Below are 19,735 nucleotides of genomic sequence, written 5' to 3' on the forward strand. Positions count from 1 at the left end.
AATTTTACTGGTCGGATGATGTGGATCGAAGCTCGGAAGGTGATTAAGATGGCGGTTGAAGCTTTTCTCTAAGTTTTTTGCTCCTTGAACGTGAAAGGGGAAGATGAGATATGACATATCTCATTAAATCTCATTAAATGAGATTGTCTTGTCCAAATAGCACTTCAGTCCCTGTTCAAGATTTCGAACTTCAATTCAGTTCCTTAATTTATCAAACTCGGAATTTAAATCCAAAATTTCATAAATTCTCAAATCAAATATTTTTGGGTCATTACATTCCATTTGGGTGATAGTTGACAGGTTGATGAAATCAGCACATTTTCTTCCAATAAAAACTAATTTTTCGATGAATCAATATGCAGAGTTGTATATTAGAAAGATAGTAGAATTACATGGAATTCCTGCCAGTATAGTGTCTGACCGAGACCCTAGGATTAATTCGGGATTTCGGGGGAGTTTGAACCATGGGTTAGGTACGAAGTTGGCATTCAGTACAGCATTACACCCACAGATATATGGACAGTCAGAGCAAGTTATTCAGATACTCGAGGATATGCTCAAGGTCTGTGTAATCGACTTCGAAGTTGGGAGTCAAAACTGTCGTTAGTAGAGTTTACGTACAAAAATAGTTATCAAGCTACTATTGGTATGGCTTTTAAAAACCGTTGCATGGATGGAAGTGTAGGACTCCCTTATTGCTGTAAAATTGGTCATGTTAGACCTATGTGTAGATCACTAAGACATCAATATAATTAAAGAAGTTATCTGAAATGGAGACCTAAGATTTCTCAATAATCATAAAGTGACATTATGAAAACATGATTTAAGGGAGTTCATCACAGACCAGTTTGAATTTCCCTGACTTGCGACTAGTCTCCTTGATGAACGCTGCTCTGTCTAAGAAGATAGGTTTTTAAAGAGGCCTTAGCCCTACCTATCTTTTCTGGGAGCACTCTTAGAAAGTGTTGATTATGTTATAAAATGACTATTGTTATATCCCTAACAATGATGGACCCAAAGAACTAAAGGGTACCAAAAATTTTATTGCAGGGACAGAAAAGAAGTATGCCACCAAGTATATGGTATCTTGATACTGGATACTCCAGACACATGACGGAAAACAAGGAGCTGCTCCAATCAATCAAACCAAAATAAAAAGGGACAGTTACTTTTGGAGACAACAGTAAAGGAATCATTGAGGGTATCGGATCAATAAGTATATCTAACTTTACTATGATTGATGATGTTCTTCTTGTGAAGGGACTTAAGCATAACCTACTAAGTATAATTCAATTATACGATAGAGGTTATGAAGTCAAATTCACTTCTCAACACTGCACTGTATCACTCATTTCTGTCAAATTCATAAATTTCAAAGGATATAGAAGTGAAAATGTTTACAAGGTTTTTTTAAATATTTTATCTTTTTCAAAAATCGAAAGTCTTGTATCCTTGAATGTTGATGACAACATTCTTTGGCATAGACGATTAGGTCATGTTGGTCCTAGTTCCATTGAAAAACTTTTTAAACTTGATCTAGTTGTTGGTATGCCAAAACTTAATTTAAAATTCGAATTTTTTAAAATTCGAATTTGTTTGTGATGTGTGTCAGCTTGGCAAACATACAAAAAAATCTTTTAAAAACAAAAATTTTGTATCCATGTCTATGCCCCTTGAACTTCTCCACCTCGATCTATGTGGTCCCTTGAGGAATGCTAGTCTAGGAGGAAAGTTTTATGCTTTTGTCATTGTGGATGATTTCTCACGTTTCACTTGGACATTGTTTTTAGCCCACAAAAATGGCGCCTTTGACTATTCAATGTTTTTTTCAAAAGAGTTGAAAATGAGAAAAATCTTTCTATCAAACAGATCCGTAGTGACCACGGAACTGAATTTCAAAATGAAAATTTTACAAAATTTTGTGTAGACAAAGGCATCGATCACAATTTTTCTTGTCCTAAGACTCCTCAACAAAATGGTGTCGTTGAGAGAAAAAATAAGACACTTGTAGAGATTGGAAGGACAATGTTATGTGAGCATTCTCTACTAAAATATTTTTGGGCTGAAGCAATGAGCACTGCTTGTTACATCATCAATCGTATATCAATAAGGTCAATTCTCAAGAAAACTCCATACGAGTTATGGAGGGAAAGAAAGCCTAACATTTCATATTTTTGTGCATTCGTATAAAAATGTTTCATTCACAATAATGGTAAGGACAATCTTGGCAAGTTTGTTACCAAATTCGACAAAGGTATTTTCTTAGGTTATTCTACTTCGAGTAAGGCATGTAGAGTTTTTAATAAACGCACTTTACTTATAGAAGAATCAATGCATGTTGTATTTGATGAATCTATTTCTATATCTTCTTGCACTAACAATGATGATGTAGAATTACTCGAAGAAGAGATGGCCTTCTCAAGCTTGAATGATAACAATGATACGAGTGAGGACACATCTCTTCCAAAAGAATGGATACTTCACAAAGACCATCCTATGGATCTCATCATTGGAAGTTCATCAAAGGGAGTATCTACTCATTCATATCATAATAATTTGTGTAATTGTGGGGACCTTGGTCAACCTTTTTAATTCAATTTTAATCTTAAATAATTTAATAATATTAAATTTTAAATCTAAACTCCAAAAATTCTCAAATTAAATATTCTCAAATTAAAATTAAATAATCTCGGGCCTTACAATTCTCCCCCTCTAAGATCTGAGTTTGTCCTCGAAATCACATGAAATCTATACGCATATAAGATAAGGAAATAACGAAAAATACTGAATAAGAACTCAAAGAAGTGAAATAGATCGGGAAAGCGCTGTCTGATATCTGATTCAACTTCCCAAGTAGCTTTTTCAACTCCATGACGACTCCACTGAACGTTCACTAGTGAAATGGTCTTGTTTTTGAGTTGCTTTTCTTTTTGATCAAGTATATGTATCGGATTCTCGAAATAGCTCAATGTCTCGTCAAGTTCAGCCTCGTCTGTCTGAAGTACGTGAGAAATATCAGGTTGATACTTCCGCAGCATAGACACATGAAAGACATCATGTATCCCAGATAGAGCTGGAGGAAGAGCAAGTTGATAGGCAAGATCGTCTATCTTCTCCAGAATCTCATAAGGTCCAATGAATCTCGGAGACAACTTTCCTCTCTTGTCAAATCTGACTGTGCCTCTGAAAGGAGAAATCTTCAAGAATACTTTGTCTCACTGTTCAAAACATAAAGGTCTGCGTCTAACATTTGCATACTTGTCATGTCTATCTTGAGTTTTTTTCACTCTCTTCTGAATAAGTCTCCCTTTTTCTGTTATCTCTCAAATCATATCTGGCCCAATATCAGGTGCCTCTGAGATATCATCCCAGTAAAGAGGAGATCTGCATTTCTTTCCGTACAATGCTTCGAATGGAGCCTTCTCGATACTTGTCTGATAGCTGTTATTGTACGAGAATTCTACAAGGGGTAGCGAATCTTGCCAACAAGTGCCAAAATCTAGCACTACAGTTCTAAGCATATTCTCAAGTGTCTGGATAGTCCACTCTGACTGTCCGTCTGTCTGAGGATGATATGCAGCACTTAGATGCAATCGAGTACCTAGAGCTTGATGTGGGCTGTGCCAAAAGTGAGATGTAAATCTAGGGTCTCGGTTTGAAACGATAGATTTAGGCACACCATGTAATCTTACCACTTCTCTGACGTAGATATCTGTTATCTGATCATGTCTGTACGTTATCTTGTACGGAATAAAACAAGCTGATTTTGTCAGTCTGTCAATAACTACCCAAACAACATCTCAACCTCTGGATAAACGCGGTAGCTTTGTGATGAAATCCATGGAAATATGATCTCATTTTCATTCTGGAACAGATAAGCCATGCAGTAAACCACTTGGTTTATTTTTTTCGGCTTTCACCTGCTGGCAATTCAAACATCGAGACACAAATGTTGTGACATCAGATTTCATCTGTTTCCACCAGTACTGATTCTTCAAGCCATTATACATCTTTCTGCCACCAGGATGAATACTGTATCTACTACAGTGAGCTTCTTTAAATATACACTGTCTCAACTCTGAAACATCTGGAACAAAAATTCTGTTATTCACATATAAGACACCATCGTCACTAACCTGATATTCTGATTGATGCCCTGATCTGACCATCTTAACAAAATTTTGAATACTCTGATCATTTTTTTGTACTTCTCTGATTCTGATTAACAATTCTGGCTCAGCTTGAATAGCACAAACTCTGATAGACTGCATATCTGTTTCAAATACCAATCCAGAAATACAACAACCTTCTACCAATCTGGATATACCTATCGTAGATAAGGATAAAGAACATACCTTTCTACTCAAAGCATCATCAGCTGCATTGGATTTTCTTGGATAGTATTTAATCTCGCAATCAAAATCTTTCAATAAATCTAGCCATCTTTGTTGCCTCATATTCAGTTCAAATTGTGAAAATAGATATTTTAAACTTTTTTTATCAGAATAAATCTCAAACTTCTCACCGTATAAATAATTTCACCATATATTTAGTGCAAATAAAATGGCTGCCAATTCAAGATCATGAATTGGATATCTGGTCTCGTGTGGTTTCAGTTGTCTTGAGGCATAAGCAATGACATGCCCTCTCTGCATAAGCACACATCCTAATCCCCTGTGAGAAGCATCACAATAGACAGTAAAATCACTAGTACCTGAAGGAATCGTCAAGACTGGTGCACTCATCAATCTCTTCTTCAGCTCAATGAAACTGTTTTCACAAGCTTCGGTCCAGACATACGGTGCATTCTTTTGAGTCAGCTGAGTAATAGGTTTCGCAATGCTAGATAATTCTTTGATAAATCTACGATAATAACCTGCTAAGCCCATAAAACTTCGTATCTCTGGTACATATGTAAGTCTAGGCCAACTGATCACAGCTTCGACTTTGCTTGGATCAACAGAAATCTCATCTTCGGATATAATATGCCCAAGGAAAACAACTTTCTTCAGCCAGAATTCACATTTCGACAGTTTTGCATACATTTTCTTGGTCCTCAAAGTCTGCAAAATGATTCTAAGATGCTCTTCATGGTCGATAAGATTCTTTGAATAGATGAAAATGTCATCAATGAAAATAATCATGAAATCATCTAAGTATTTATGAAATACCCGATTCATAAGGCCCATAAACACTTCTGGAGCATTAGTCAGACCAAACGACATGACTATAAACTCAAAATGGTCATACCTCGTTCTGAATGCAGTCTTGGGTATATATTCATCTCGATCTCTCAACTTATGATACCTGGATCTCAGGTCAATCCTAGAATAAACCGATGAACCCTGAAACTGGTCAAATAAACCATCTATTCGAGGTAAAGGATAAGGATTCTTTACCGTTGCCTTGTTCAGTTGTCGGTAGTCAATGAAAAGTCTCATTGATCCGTCTTTCTTTCGTACAAATAAAATCGGAGAGCCCCAGAGTAAAATGCTCGGTCTAATGTACCCTTTGCCAGAAGATCTTCTAGTTGTTCTTTTAATTCTTTCAACTCAACTGGTGTCATTATATAAGGAGCTTTCGAAATCAGTAACGTACTTGGCATCAGTTTAATAATAAATTCTATCTCACGGAATTGAGATAATCTCGGAATCTCATCTGGGAAGACATCAGCAAATTCACTAACCACTGGAAAGTCAGCCAATTCTGGGCTAGTTTTTAGCATATCTACTGCATAAACAATGAATCCCTCTGCTTCTTTCTGCAATAATCGAGTCATAGATAAAACAGATATCAAATGAATTCGAGATCTCGAACCCTTACCATAGAACTTCCATTCTTCTGCCATTTTTGGTCTGAATCTCATAACTTTCTGAAAATAGTCTACGATAGCCCTGTACTTGGTTAACATATCTATGTTGATAATACAGTCAAAATCTGACAATCCAAATGCAATACAGTCTATCTCTATCATATTACCTTCATACTACAGTGTACAATTTTTAACAAATTTCACGGACACAATACCTTTCCCCAAGGGTGAAGAGATAGATACTTCAACACATAATGACTCAACAGACAATGCATATCATATGAAAAATTGTTCAGAGATAAAAGTATGGGATGCACCTGTATCTACTAGCACATAAGCAGGATAACCACAGAGAGAACAGTTACCTGCTATGACGTCATCTGGTGCTGCCTGAGCCTGTTCTTTAGTCAAGTCAAAGACTTGGGCTGGCTGTCTCGGAGGTTGACTCGCTACTTGGCTACCTCTTGGTCTATTTTGTTGCTGAGGTTGTGGCTGGAAGGAGTGAACAGAAGATGCTTGCCTTTCGGGCTAAGCCACTGATCTAGTTGACCCTACACCTTGAGACCATCCTGAACCTCGTTGTGGACAAACTTTGGCAAAATGACCTGTCTGATGGCATATGTTGCAACTCCCAAATACGCCTCTTCACTGATCACTGGGATGTCTCCCTCCATATTTGCTGCAATAAACTCCTGAAAAACCTGAACTCATTTGTCTCTGTCCACTAGAGCTAGATGAACTGCTTCTTGATCTCTTGAATTGCTTTCCTCTTGCTTTCAGAAAATCTTTCTTACCACTGCTGCTGCTACCTCCCTCAAATCTGGGGGATGGTTGCTGAAACTGAGCTTGTGGTTGTGGCTGTCTTTGAGACTGTTCAACAAACGATGCTCCTCGTTTCTTAATCAAACCAGCCTCTGCTCTCTTTGCTCTATCAAGGGCATCAGCAAAGTTGTTAGACCTCCCAGAGTTCACCAACATAAATACATCTGGATTCAGTCCATCGATGAATTGATCAGCTTTTGCCTCTTCATTCTCGGCTACATGTGGAGCAAACTTCAACAAAGTGGAGAACTTAGCCACATATTCTTCTATATTCAGGTTGACTTGATTTAATTTAGCAAACTCTGCATTCTTATCTTTTCTGTATGACACTGGAAAGAAACGTTGATAAAATTTTGTTTTAAACACTTTCCAAGTGATAGTCGTACCTCGGTTATCAAGAGCTTTCTTGGTTGTAATCCACCAACTCTTTGCATCATCTTGCAATTGGTGTCCAATTAGTCTGATTTTTGTCATCTGCATAATCAAGAGAATCAAATAGCATCTCAATGTCCTCTATCCAACCTTCATATTCAACTAAGTTCTCGATTCCTTTCAAGGTAGGCGGCTTGAAATATTGAAATCGTTTCAATAGTAGTATCTCCATCGGTGACGGTGTGACATCCATCGTATCTCTAGAGGTACTACCATGTTCTGTTCTAGGAGCTTCTGCTGCTTGTGGCACATTTTTCTATTCTTCCTGAGGAACTGCCACTGTTTGTCTAGTAATCGGTGTTCGACGAGGAGGCATATCTGATATACAAATGGATTAGCACACAAGTACAACAATATATCAGATTCAACCATTCTTTTTCAGTCCACTCTGATTGGCATATTCATGCGTTCTCAAGAGATCGATTTCTGATCAAGAACTAGTTCTGATTCATTCTCAGATAATACATGCTTCCAATCAACTCAGATATTCAGGTATGCATGTAATTCTTAAAGAAATAAAGCATGCTTATAAAAATCAATACACTTAATCATGTGATCAATTGAATCTGAAAACAACAAGGCATGATAGCATAAATATCATGTAGTCCACATTGATGTCATTCTTATGCATAAATCAATCAAACAAGAGGACTCGATCTACCCCGCTCACTTCTAATTCAGTCCAAAAAACTTATCGCTCTGATACCACCTATTTTGGGGACCTCGGTCAACCTTTTTAATTCAATTTCAATTCTAAATAATTTAAGAATATTAGAATTTAAATCTAAACTCCAAAAATTCTCAAATTAAATATTCTCGGATTAAAATTAAATAATCTCGGGCCTTACAGTTATCATCTTGAATTTGTTTCTCATGTAGAGCCTAAATCTATAGATGATGCATTATTAGATGATTCATGGATTATTGTTATGCAATATGAGTTAAATGAATTTAAGAGAAATAATGTATGGTATCTTGTTCATAGACCTGATGATAGACCTGTTATAGGTACTAAATGGGTGTTTAGAAATAAACTTGATGAACATGTTACTATCACTAGGAATAAAGCTGGACTTGTATTTAAGGGTTATAGTCAAGAAGAAGGCATAGATTATGATGAAACTTATATGTCTGTTGCTAGACTAGAATCCATTCGCATGCTACTTGCTTTTGCTTGCTCTAGAAATTTTAAGTTATTTCAAATGGATGTGAAAAGTGCATTATTGAATGGTGATTTGAAAGAATAAGTTTGTGTTGATCAACCATCTGACTTTATAGATCCTCATTTCCATGATCATGTTTACAAACTTGATAAAGCCTTGTATGGATTGAAACAAGCTCCTCGAGCTTGGTATGAAAAACCTTCTTCTTTTCTTATCTCTAATGGCTTTTCTAGAGGTGTTGATATTACTTTGTTTACCTTGATTAAAAATTATGAGTTATTGATTGTGCAAATTTATGTGGATGATATCATTTTTTGTTCTACTAATGAAACTCTTTGCCAAGAATTCTTCAAGCTTATGCAGGACCACTTTGAGATGAGCATGATGGGAAAACTTAATTATTTCCTCGAACTGAAAATCAATCAATGCAAAGATGGGTTATTTATCAACCAAGGAAAATAAATTAAGGAGATTCTCAAGAAGTTTGGCATGGAGAACTCAAAATCATCATCTAACCCTATGAGCACATCAGTCAGACTCGACAAGGATGAGAATGGTAAAACTGTAGATCAACAATCTTTTCGTAGTATGATTGGCTCCCTACTTTATGCAACTGCTAATAGACATGACATTATGTTTAGTATTTGCTTGTGTGCACGATTTTAATCATGTCCAAAAGAATCACATTTGTTCGCCTTAAAATGCATAATCAAATGTCTTTCAAATACTCCAAATCTCGGCTTATTGTATTTCAAAAATTCTTTTTTCGATTTAAAAGCTTACTGTGATGCTGACTCTGGTGGATATAAAGTAGATAAAAAAGCACTAGTGAAACTTTTTTTTTTTTTTGGGAAACTGTTTAGTATCTTGGCTTTCAAATAAACAAAATTATGTTGTGTTGTCAACAACCGAAGACGAATACTTGGCTGCCGGTAGTTGTTGTGCGCAATTGAAGCCTCTGAACGTCCTCCCACCCTTTGAACTTCAAAATTTTATTTTTCCCTCCGGATGCACAATCGGAGCCTCCGAACGTAAATAGAGCTTCCGATCTGTATGTCAGAGTCAAACTCTCATATATTTGCCGCCTTTTGAAAATTGAATTCACTACCCAAAGTTCGGAACCTCCGAACCTGTTCGGAGCGTCCAATCGCTCATCTTTCTACACGTGTCACTATCTGAGCAGATGGTGCGATCAGAGCTTCCGATCCAGGATTGGAGCGTCCAATCGCTCACATCTATAAATACCTGTTCGGAACCTCTGTTTCTACTCGCTCCATTTACATTCTTTCTCTCTAAATTTTCAATTTATAGCCTTCTAAAATGTCCCCTAGGAGTATTAACGCTGACGTGGGTCTGAGTCATCGAAATCGACGTCGTCTCAATGCCCAACCACTTGATCCAAACCAACCCCCTATCCCCAAAGACTATCCTACTAGACCTATTCTACTAGACCGTTTTTAGACGTCACTTATCTAGCCCAGTCTCATCTCCTATTGTGGAATTTCATCACGTTTCAACAATGGGAATCATTTTTCCAACCCTCTATTCTTAACTATATTTTTTCTACTCTCATTCACGAGTTCTATACCATCCTTGAACTTATACTGGGCAGCGACGATATTTATGTTGCCACAGTTGTTCAAGGTCGGCACATTCACTTTTCCTCTGTTGATCTCTCCGCTTGGTTCAATCTTCCTTGAAATGGACCGGGTAATTTTTTTTCTCAAAGTTGGCCTCAAAACAATCCCACTTTTGATCGCGTAGAGGTACTTACTGCTATTCTCGGTCGTCCACCCACTGTTGTCGATGATCGTCTTCATCTCAAACATCTTTGCCATGATTTTAAAATTGTCCAAAAACTCATTTCTACTTATATAGTTCCTCGCAGTGGAGATCTCTCCACTTGAAAATATCTCGATCTTTATATCCTTTTTCACATCATTTCCTCCCGACTTTTTCAACCTTCCTGCTTAGTTATGCAGGTTATGCATAACATATCTAAAACTCCTAAGCGAGTAAGTCTTCCTTTTGCTCGCTTCATTAATCACATTTTAACTCACTTTGATGTTGATTTTGCGAATTTGGATCACGAGCCGATTTTGGCTAGTCATACTTTTTATCACGCCTCTATCACTAGGATGGATGTATCTTGGCATCTTGTCTTTTCTCGATGGGTTGACGACCCTAGTGTGTCTTTTCCAAATTCCACCCAGTTACTAACTCTTTCATTTCTTTCTCTTCTTTTTCATCATTCTGTCCAAATTAAGGGCTTTCCTAATGGACCTCTTACTGAATAAGTTTCTTCTTCTTCCGGTTTTCACCATATTATACCTAATATTGGTGATCTTCCTTTTCTTTCTCCTGAGGTTCTTCCTACTCCTCATCAGTTTTCTTTTGATCGTTTCGCTGAGTACTTCAACCGTCTCGAGAGCACCATTGCGAGCAACCATGCCCAGTCAACTGCTACTTTGACTGAGATGAGTGATCGGGTCACTACTTCTTTAGACGAACTGACCGCCCGTGTTGCTTCTTTGGAGACTTGTTTTGACCACTACCTATCTCATCCTCCGCCGTGGAACGAAGATGACTCTTAGATTTTATTTTTTCATTTAAGTGTAATTTTTAAATTTGAATGTAATTTCTGCTGTTTAATGAAATTAGCTTAAATTTTATATTCTCTCTTGTTTTATTATTAGTCTTTTTGATTATCGCAAAAAGGGAGAGAATAAATTTGGTTAAATAATAAATTAATTAAATTGATTAATTTAAAATATGTTGTTTATTTGAGGGGGAGTTATTTAAATGTTTATGTTATTTACTTTAATGCATATTTATTTCTCCAATTTAACCAAGTTTTGTGATCAGCAAAAAAGAGAAGATTGTTATGTCTTAAATGCATACAAATCTCGTGTTTTGAGATTAATGTTTTTAATGCATTAACAAGTCTCAAATATTATGTTTTGATGATTACAAAACTAAGTTAATCGTTACTAATGTTTTTAGTAAGCAATTTGCAGAGTTATAAAATAAAATTGAACAAGAGTTCAAAATATTGAAGAAAATAATTGTGCATACTTCGGAAACAAATTTCAGAATAAAAGTTGGAACAAATTTGGAAGTGTAGGATCGGAAGCACCGATCTCGTTCGGAAGCACGGATGAATAATTGTTATTATTTAAAGCTTCGGAAGCAGATCAGAAGCAACGATGGACACGATCAGAATCTCAGATCACGATCAGAAGTTTCGATCGTCAGCCAACAATATTCCAGCATTATTTTATTCAACGAAAGCAGATCAGATCCAACGAAGGTGCAAGATCGGAAGCTCCGTTGCCAGATCGGAATTTCCGATCTTCGACGGCGTAGACAAGATCTTTTCCGAAGATTTTTGCCCGATAGAGTATTTATTTCAGCCGATCAGAAGCTTCGAAGACTGGATCGGAAGTTCCGATCTCTCTTTGGCGCCAAAAATTCAAATTTGAATTTGATGACGTTCGGAAGCTCCGAAGATGGATCAGAGGTTTCGATTTCACTCGTTTCAAAACTTTAAATAGAGGCATTCCGAGACCATTTGAAAATACAACTCAACATCCGACTCTCTCATTCATTCAAGCATCATTTGAGTGATCCTTCAAGCATTCTAAGCCTATTTCAAAATTCCTCAATATATATTTGTGTATCGAGTTTTATAAGTTCTTGAAAATCATTTTTGTGTATACTCGAGTGTAAAGCCGAGTTTATCGAGTTGTTATGGCTATCCTTGAAGCCCTTAAGGTCAAGTGTTTAGAGTTGTTGCGAGGCTATCCTTGGAGCCCTTAAGGCCAAGAGACCTGGTGATCGTGTTATTGTTGTATCGGCTAACTTGGAGTTATCAAGACCAAGACGAAGTGCTATTGATACCTTGGTTAATCGATCTTAATCAAGAAGGAAAGACGTAGACGATTTATCGTCGAATTTCCATAAAAATATCCTCTCTTATTTATCGCTTCATTTACTTTTTGTCATTTACTTTATGTACTTACTGCATTTATATTTGACTGCCCTAAGTATTCCGCTTGAATTTTTTCAAAATCATTTTAAATTGCTAAAGTTGTCAATAGAACATAATTCCCACCCCCCCTCCCTTTGGTTCCAACAGGACGCAAGTATAAGTCTAGACTCTTATTATCTTCTGTGAATAGCTATTAGTCTAGTTAAGGCTTGTAGTATGCAATAAGTGATTATGATTATCTTCTTATAGTCTTAGACTAGAGGACCAGTGTTGCTAGATTGCTTGAATTGCTTCATAGAGCTACGGACGTACTATCCGAGATATCTTGGTTGAGTATGCATGTTTTATGTTTGCATGGTTTATATGGCATTTTTTATGTACATTTATTTTGCCACGATTATTACTGTCACACGCATTATCATGTTGAGTCTATACCTTGATATTACTAGTAGAAAGGTTGCTCATCCCCGAGTTATTGTGTGGATGGATTCCACGGATTTGGATCCAGTTACTTTTGTCCACTTATTTTTATGGTATGGGAGTATCTCCTGATGTGACGGCCCAATGTGTTACATACCATGATGCCTATTTTTTGAACAGTATGTTCTACGATGATAGTTTTCCTATACGTTGTCATTTGTATTAGCATTCATCACATTTGTATACTCATACTTTCGTACTGAGCATTGTTAGCTCACGTTCTCGGTTATTGGTTCTGGACACCTCATTCTACGGGACATGGCTTAGGCCCATTGAGTTACAACAGGGTTGGATTTGTACCATACTAGGTTCTCTATTAAAGGATTTTAGTATTGTTATTCGATGGGGTTGTATAACAGTTGGCTACACTTAGTTTCAGTATCGGTTGTATTCCACTGAGGTGTTTTAGTTGTATTGTTATAGTTTTCGCTGGTTTTATTTGATTATTGCTTTAAGATTTTTTTTTATTTGCTTTAAGAAATTTGTTGCATGCTTAAAGATTTGATTTTTTAGTGATTCCGGAATGAATCACTACAAGCGTCCTCGAATTTTGGAAAGTTATAGATTTTGATGGAACACAGACACAAACTCCATGATAGCATATCCTTTCACGAAGGGTTTGCCACCCAATGTTTTGCACGAGCATACTACTCAAGTGGGTGTTATCCAATTTGGTGAAACCTAGATGTGGTGGAAGTTTGTATTATACATGTAAAGTTTGGTTATGTTTTCAAGGCATATGTATTTGGATATTTTTTGATCAGATATAAAGTTTATTGTTTACTTCATTACACTTGACTAACTTAAGTTAGTTTGATCTCAGTTCGATAAATAAGGGCCTATTCAAAATTAACATGAATAGATCATATTCCATGTAATTTTCATAACACACATTCATAATGAATCTATGTAATTTGAATGTGTTGATACATGTGACAATTGATGGTTTAGTTGTGATATATACAACAAATACTACATTGATCCTATGTTGATATAATGGATGGACAAAATTGTTTAGGAAGTCCTATGGTTATGATGACAAAACTTTTAAGCTCGTTAAGTTTAACACATTTATGGGATTACACATATGGCCTAATGGGATATTGTTGGAATTTAAGGGTTATAATTATAATTATAAATGTTTAAATTTCTTCGATTAAATAAGTCATAAATTTATGTAGTCTAATTTAGAATTAAAAAATTGGCTCAAGGACCTAATTGTCATGATTATTTTGTTGATACAATATATGATATTTGTAGCTTATTGAGGGGTAAAATTAGAAACAATAAATATTTTTTTAATTATAAATACTTTTATGATTTCAATTTCACATAACATTGTTACAGTTTTGTATCTCATCAATAAAACTCTTTAATTTGGAAGAAAACTACAAAATTAAAGATCATTACCCAAATATGACTACAAACCATGGATTCTGGTATGCTTCTGCAGTTCTGATTATATTTGTGTGATTTTCTAAGAATTTGGATAGAATTTATACAACCCGATTGTTTTCTTCATTATTAACCTCTCGTTTGGGATGAACATGATAGACTTTCGAAACATACACACTTATCATTATTAAGGTTGTACATATATCAATCATCTCTTTTTGTCATAGATACACAATTTGCTCAGATAATCAAAAATTTCTGCACCAATCAGAAAGTCTCATTTCAGTATCGCACTCTCTAAGCCAATCTCGCAGCTCATAAAATTTCCCGAAGAAGTTTCAAATCTAAAAAAAAAAGTATGGGTACACTGATCTTAAAATGTGGGTTATTTTTATATAAAATTGGATAGATTGTATAGTAAGGAGTTCAGGATATAAAATGAAAATGTTTAAATTGCAATTTTTTCAAAAATATATTACTAATTTTAGTAATAAAAGACAACAAAATCAAATTATTTGACCAAATTACAAATTTGCCTAGTTCCAAAACGCCGTCGTTTATCTCGCTAATCCCTACGGTCACTTTCAGTACTCTCTCTCACTAAGAAGAATTGCCTTTTCACTCTCACAAACCCTAACACTCTCTCTTGTTTTTGACCATTTTGCTCTCTCTCTCTAATCCACGATTCTGCCGCCATGGCTTCTCGGAGGCTGTTAGCCTCATTCCTCCGATCCTCCGCCGCCCGCGCTTCAAGATCCCCGTTTTCCGCCTCCCCCAGGCCCCGGCCACTGCACCGTCCCTCGCCCGCCGGTCACTTCCTGCACCGGTTTGCTGCTCACTACGCCACATCGTCCGCCGCGGCCTCCACCCCCTCCGCGCCTACCCCGACTGGTGGGCCGTCTGGGAAAATCACCGATGAGTTCACTGGCCAGGGCGCGATCGGGAAGGTGTGCCAGGTGATCGGAGCCGTTGTCGATGTGAGGTTTGACGAGGGTTTGCCCCCGATTTTGACGGCGCTGGAGGTCTTGGATAACCAGATCAGGCTTGTTTTGGAGGTGGCGCAGCACTTGGGTGAGAGTGTGGTGAGGTGTATTGCAATGGATGGGACGGAAGGGTTGGTCCGAGGCCAGCGTGTGCTCAACACTGGATCCCCCATTACCGTGAGACCCAAACACTTGTCCTTTTTTACTGATTGATTTTTTTTTTTGAGATGGCATTGCTGTTGATTTTCTATCTTTTGGGAATTTGACGATGGTTTATTTTTAATTTATTTGGAAACATTTGGGTTCTTGGAGTGGAACTTAATTTTGACATCATTTGTGCTTGATCGATCAGTGCTTTGGTTCATTCTTAGTATGAAATATATTGGATTTGAAATCTTTCTTTGGCGTGGCAAGACCTATTTTTCCTTTCATGCGATTTCCGGGCGACCAAACGTGGATTTGAGTTGTCTTTATATGCAATGAGAGCGCTGTGCATGATTAGTTATTCGTGATATGTATTGGGGGGAATTTATTTTCACTCACTTCATTCATTCATAGGTGCCTGTGGGTAGAGCTACCCTTGGACGTATCATCAACGTCATCGGAGAGCCAATTGATCACAGAGGCGACATTAGTAAGTGCATTTCTCCACTTTTTTGCGTTTGCTTTTTTTTAAAAATAAAATAATAACTGCTATGTTTCTTTTGGTCCTCAAACATGCAGAGGAACTAAAAAAAAAATTGTGCCTTTTGTAACGAATTATCTATGTTGCAGGCACTGAACACTATTTACCAATTCACCGGGAAGCTCCTGCCTTTGTGGAGCAAGCAACAGAGCAACAAATTCTTGTCACTGGTATCAAGGTGCTTGCTAAATTCTAATCAAGCCACATTTGTTTGATTACAAGTGTTTTAGTTGATATTATTTACCATTGTGTACTTGTCAATCTTGAATTTTGATCCTGATGCAATGTTTTTTTTTATCCCAGGTTGTCGACCTTCTTGCACCTTACCAAAGAGGAGGGAAAATTGGTTTATTTGGCGGTGCTGGTGTAGGAAAAACTGTGCTTATCATGGAATTGATTAATAATGTTGCAAAAGCTCATGGTTCGTTCTTTTTTTGATGCATTATATGCTATTAACCTGTTGTTGCTTGGGCGTGTCTGACTGTCTTTTATTTGCCTTGCCAGGTGGTTTCTCTGTCTTTGCCGGTGTAGGAGAACGCACTCGAGAGGGTAATGATTTGTACAGAGAAATGATTGAGAGTGGTGTTATTAAGCTAGGTGACAAGCAGGTCTGCATGTATCAAGTTTCGTGATTGTTTCATCAAATTTGACCATGCCTTTTTTCTTATTCGCCTTTGTATTCTGATTCTCAGGCTGAGAGCAAGTGTGCCCTTGTCTACGGTCAAATGAATGAACCACCTGGTGCTCGTGCTCGTGTGGGACTTACCGGACTTACAGTGGCTGAACATTTCCGAGATGCGGAAGGGCAAGATGTGCTCCTCTTCATCGACAATATCTTCCGTTTTACTCAGGTAAGTTTAGTGCATATGATCGTTCTTGAAAAGTTCTTTGCATTTGTGGCACAAGTGCCATGTCGTAATGCACCTTTTTTCTTTTCGTTATAAATCCTTTCAGGCCAACTCAGAAGTGTCTGCTTTGCTTGGACGTATCCCATCTGCCGTCGGATATCAACCTACTTTGGCTACAGATCTTGGAGGCCTTCAAGAGCGCATTACTACGACTAAGAAAGGTTCCATCACATCCGTGCAAGCCATTTATGTGCCAGCTGATGACTTGACAGATCCAGCCCCTGCAACCACCTTTGCTCACTTGGATGCCACAACTGTGTTATCTAGACAGGTATATGGAGTTTCTTGAATTCCTCAAAGAAGCCTGATTTGACAATTCACTATCTGAATCTTGCAATTGCAATTATTGTTGCTGTTTTGATTAGATTTCTGAGCTTGGTATATATCCTGCTGTCGATCCTCTGGACTCAACATCTCGTATGCTTTCCCCACACATTCTGGGAGAGGAGCATTACAACACAGCTCGAGGTGTACAGAAAGTCCTCCAAAACTACAAGAATCTTCAAGATATTATTGCCATTCTCGGAATGGATGAACTTAGTGAAGACGACAAATTGACTGTTGCACGTGCTCGTAAGATTCAACGGTTCTTGAGCCAGCCTTTCCATGTGGCAGAAGTTTTCACGGGTGCCCCTGGCAAGTATGTAGAGTTGAAAGAGAGCATCACCAGCTTCCAGGTAAAATTTATTTGAATCTCATCCTTGGGTATTTGCTGTTTCTATGAATGCTTAATTTGCAATTTCCACTGAACTTGCCTATAGTACTTGTTACTATATTAATATATAATATCACCTAGGTTGCATTCGGATGTGAGAATTTGAGGTTAAGCATATGAGAGATGGATTTCTGAAATACATTATTGATTATTTTGCTTAAATACATAGTTCAAAAGCACCCAAACTATTCAGATAATGGACTTGAAATATTTGGTTTCAAAGGCTTCGACCGAAGCACTCTGAATATTGTGTGAGATGTGTCTAGATGAGTGCCTTGTTATGAGGATTTGAATTTTGTACTGCAGTGCACTGGTTTCTTAAGCCAGCTTCAAACTTATTTTTTAGCTGCTTATTCATTTACCAGATGCTAGAACAATGTCAGTTCCCTCCTGAATAATGTTAGGTTGTGTTTGGATGGAAGAATTTGGATTTGTGTGAAGATTTCAAATTAAATGTGAAAGGCATGTATTTCAAATGACTAGTTTGGAGAGTGGATTTAAAATTGAATAAACAAAATTGAATTTGGATTTGTGTGAGGATTCAAGTTTGATTAGCTGTTTCAAATGCAATCTGTCTCCATTCAAATTGTTACAAATATATTCTGATTGTTTGTATGTTTCTTAAATCTATGAATTGCCAAACCTTTATCCACAAATTTGTCATTTTTTGCAATATGTTTAAAATTCTTCATCATTGGATGTAGTTTGAACGCAGCTCCTTCGAATCATTTTTCAAGTTAAAGTCTTCGATCCAACTGTAATCTTTGTATACTTCACTAATGTCTCCATGTGTTTTTTCCGGATTTTGTGTTTGTCCCTTGTAAAGAGTTCTGGTCAATATGATGATATCCTGTACCCCAACCATCTTTTTTTCCCCTCTCATTATTTTGAATTATCCTTTGGTCCAATACCATTGCCATTTGACACGGTGATACGTTTTGTTGCTTGCAACAGGGAGTCTTGGATGGGAAATACGACGATCTTTCGGAACAATCTTTTTACATGGTTGGAGGAATCGAAGAGGTTATCGCCAAGGCAGAGAAGATTGCCAAGGAATCTGCTTCTTAGATACATGAAAGCTTTCATAACTTCCTCTCGTCCTTCACTAGCCAAAATAAGTTAGTTCTTGGCAATGCCACCAACATCAAGAATTCTTCTGTTTTACTCTTGGGACCATATTTTCTGAATTTATCTCTGTTCCCATTTCATATGAACCGCGTGACGTTGAGCTATGAGCATACCTGGCCGAGCCCTCGTTTGTTATATCGTGTGACATAATAAGGGGGGTCACGACGCGATGGCCTTGTATATTTTTGCTTAATTTTATTCTTTTGAATGCTTGATGTGCTCGCTGTGAAAGCTTTTTTCTTATTTTGTTCGGACTTGTCTGGCTTGTGGGTTAGCTCAACAATGGTCAAGGGTGTTGGTTAAACCACGTGCAAATTGTTGAAAATGTTTGGTTTAAACTCAGATTAAAAATTTTCATATGCAAGATGAGTGCATATGTTGATTGATTTATTTATTTATCAATTCATTTTATAAATTTATAGTTCCCCCCATAAAATTACCCAACTAATTCTATTTTAGGAAATATTTTATGTTACTTACAATGATACCATTTCAATGATAGATTTAAGGGGCATCGTTTATTAATATATGCGGGATTCGTTAAAAAGTAGTGGATTTCACGTATATTGATAAAAGTCAACAGTTAGATGTATGTCAAAGCAGAGAGATTCAAATTCAATGGATCTTCGCGTTCTCAATCGCTTGTTCTATCTCCGCGCTTCTCGATCGCTTTCGATCGATTCCAACCATCTCGAGAAACAAGCTCGAGAAGTCTCTGGCTACATTGAAGAATGAAGATCGATGTCATTCACTGAGAAGATTCCTGATTCCTGCTATATTGAAGAAGGAAGAGTAAATATCTAGGTTTTCCTTTTTTGAAAATCTGAAATCGAAAAATCGTAAATCAATTTGTCAATGCCACAATCAATTGTGTCTCGGTTTAGCAACAGGTAATATTTCACAAATTCTGGCCCTAAAGTTTACTTGGTTGGATATGAATTTTGAACTAGTTTGTGTTCTTGTTCGTTAGTGTTTTTTTCCACTCGGTACACTATTGATTGTGGCACTTGTGATGCGTTTTGTTTTTCTTGGAAAAGGTGGATTCTGGGACAAGTTTCTTTGTTGGTGATTGTCTCACTTATCCTTCAACAATTTTAACGGAAGACCTGCATTAAAATATGGAAGAAAATTAATTATATTTACTGGTTGCTTAACTAACATGAATCAAACTAGGAATAATGAGGAATTAAGGATGAATGAAAATGAAGAATGGCCTCGTGG

General features: G+C 37.0%; 1 protein-coding gene across 1 annotated transcript; it reads left to right on the forward strand.

Moving 5' to 3' along the window:
• The first annotated feature begins 14,704 nt into the window (after positions 1 to 14,704).
• On the forward strand, positions 14,705 to 18,729 carry LOC140879744 (ATP synthase subunit beta, mitochondrial-like). The gene is made up of 9 exons (XM_073283609.1): positions 14,705 to 15,255; positions 15,637 to 15,712; positions 15,853 to 15,941; positions 16,067 to 16,184; positions 16,268 to 16,371; positions 16,456 to 16,614; positions 16,718 to 16,942; positions 17,037 to 17,348; positions 18,341 to 18,729. Exons 1-9 carry the CDS (start codon positions 14,791 to 14,793, stop codon positions 18,452 to 18,454), a joined length of 1,662 nt encoding a protein of 553 aa, XP_073139710.1. The 5' UTR covers positions 14,705 to 14,790; the 3' UTR covers positions 18,455 to 18,729.
• Positions 18,730 to 19,735: the final 1,006 nt, after the last annotated feature.

The sequence above is a fragment of the Henckelia pumila genome, chromosome 2, assembly GCF_033568475.1.
Source record: "Henckelia pumila isolate YLH828 chromosome 2, ASM3356847v2, whole genome shotgun sequence".
In the NCBI taxonomy this organism is placed as follows: domain Eukaryota; kingdom Viridiplantae; phylum Streptophyta; class Magnoliopsida; order Lamiales; family Gesneriaceae; genus Henckelia; species Henckelia pumila.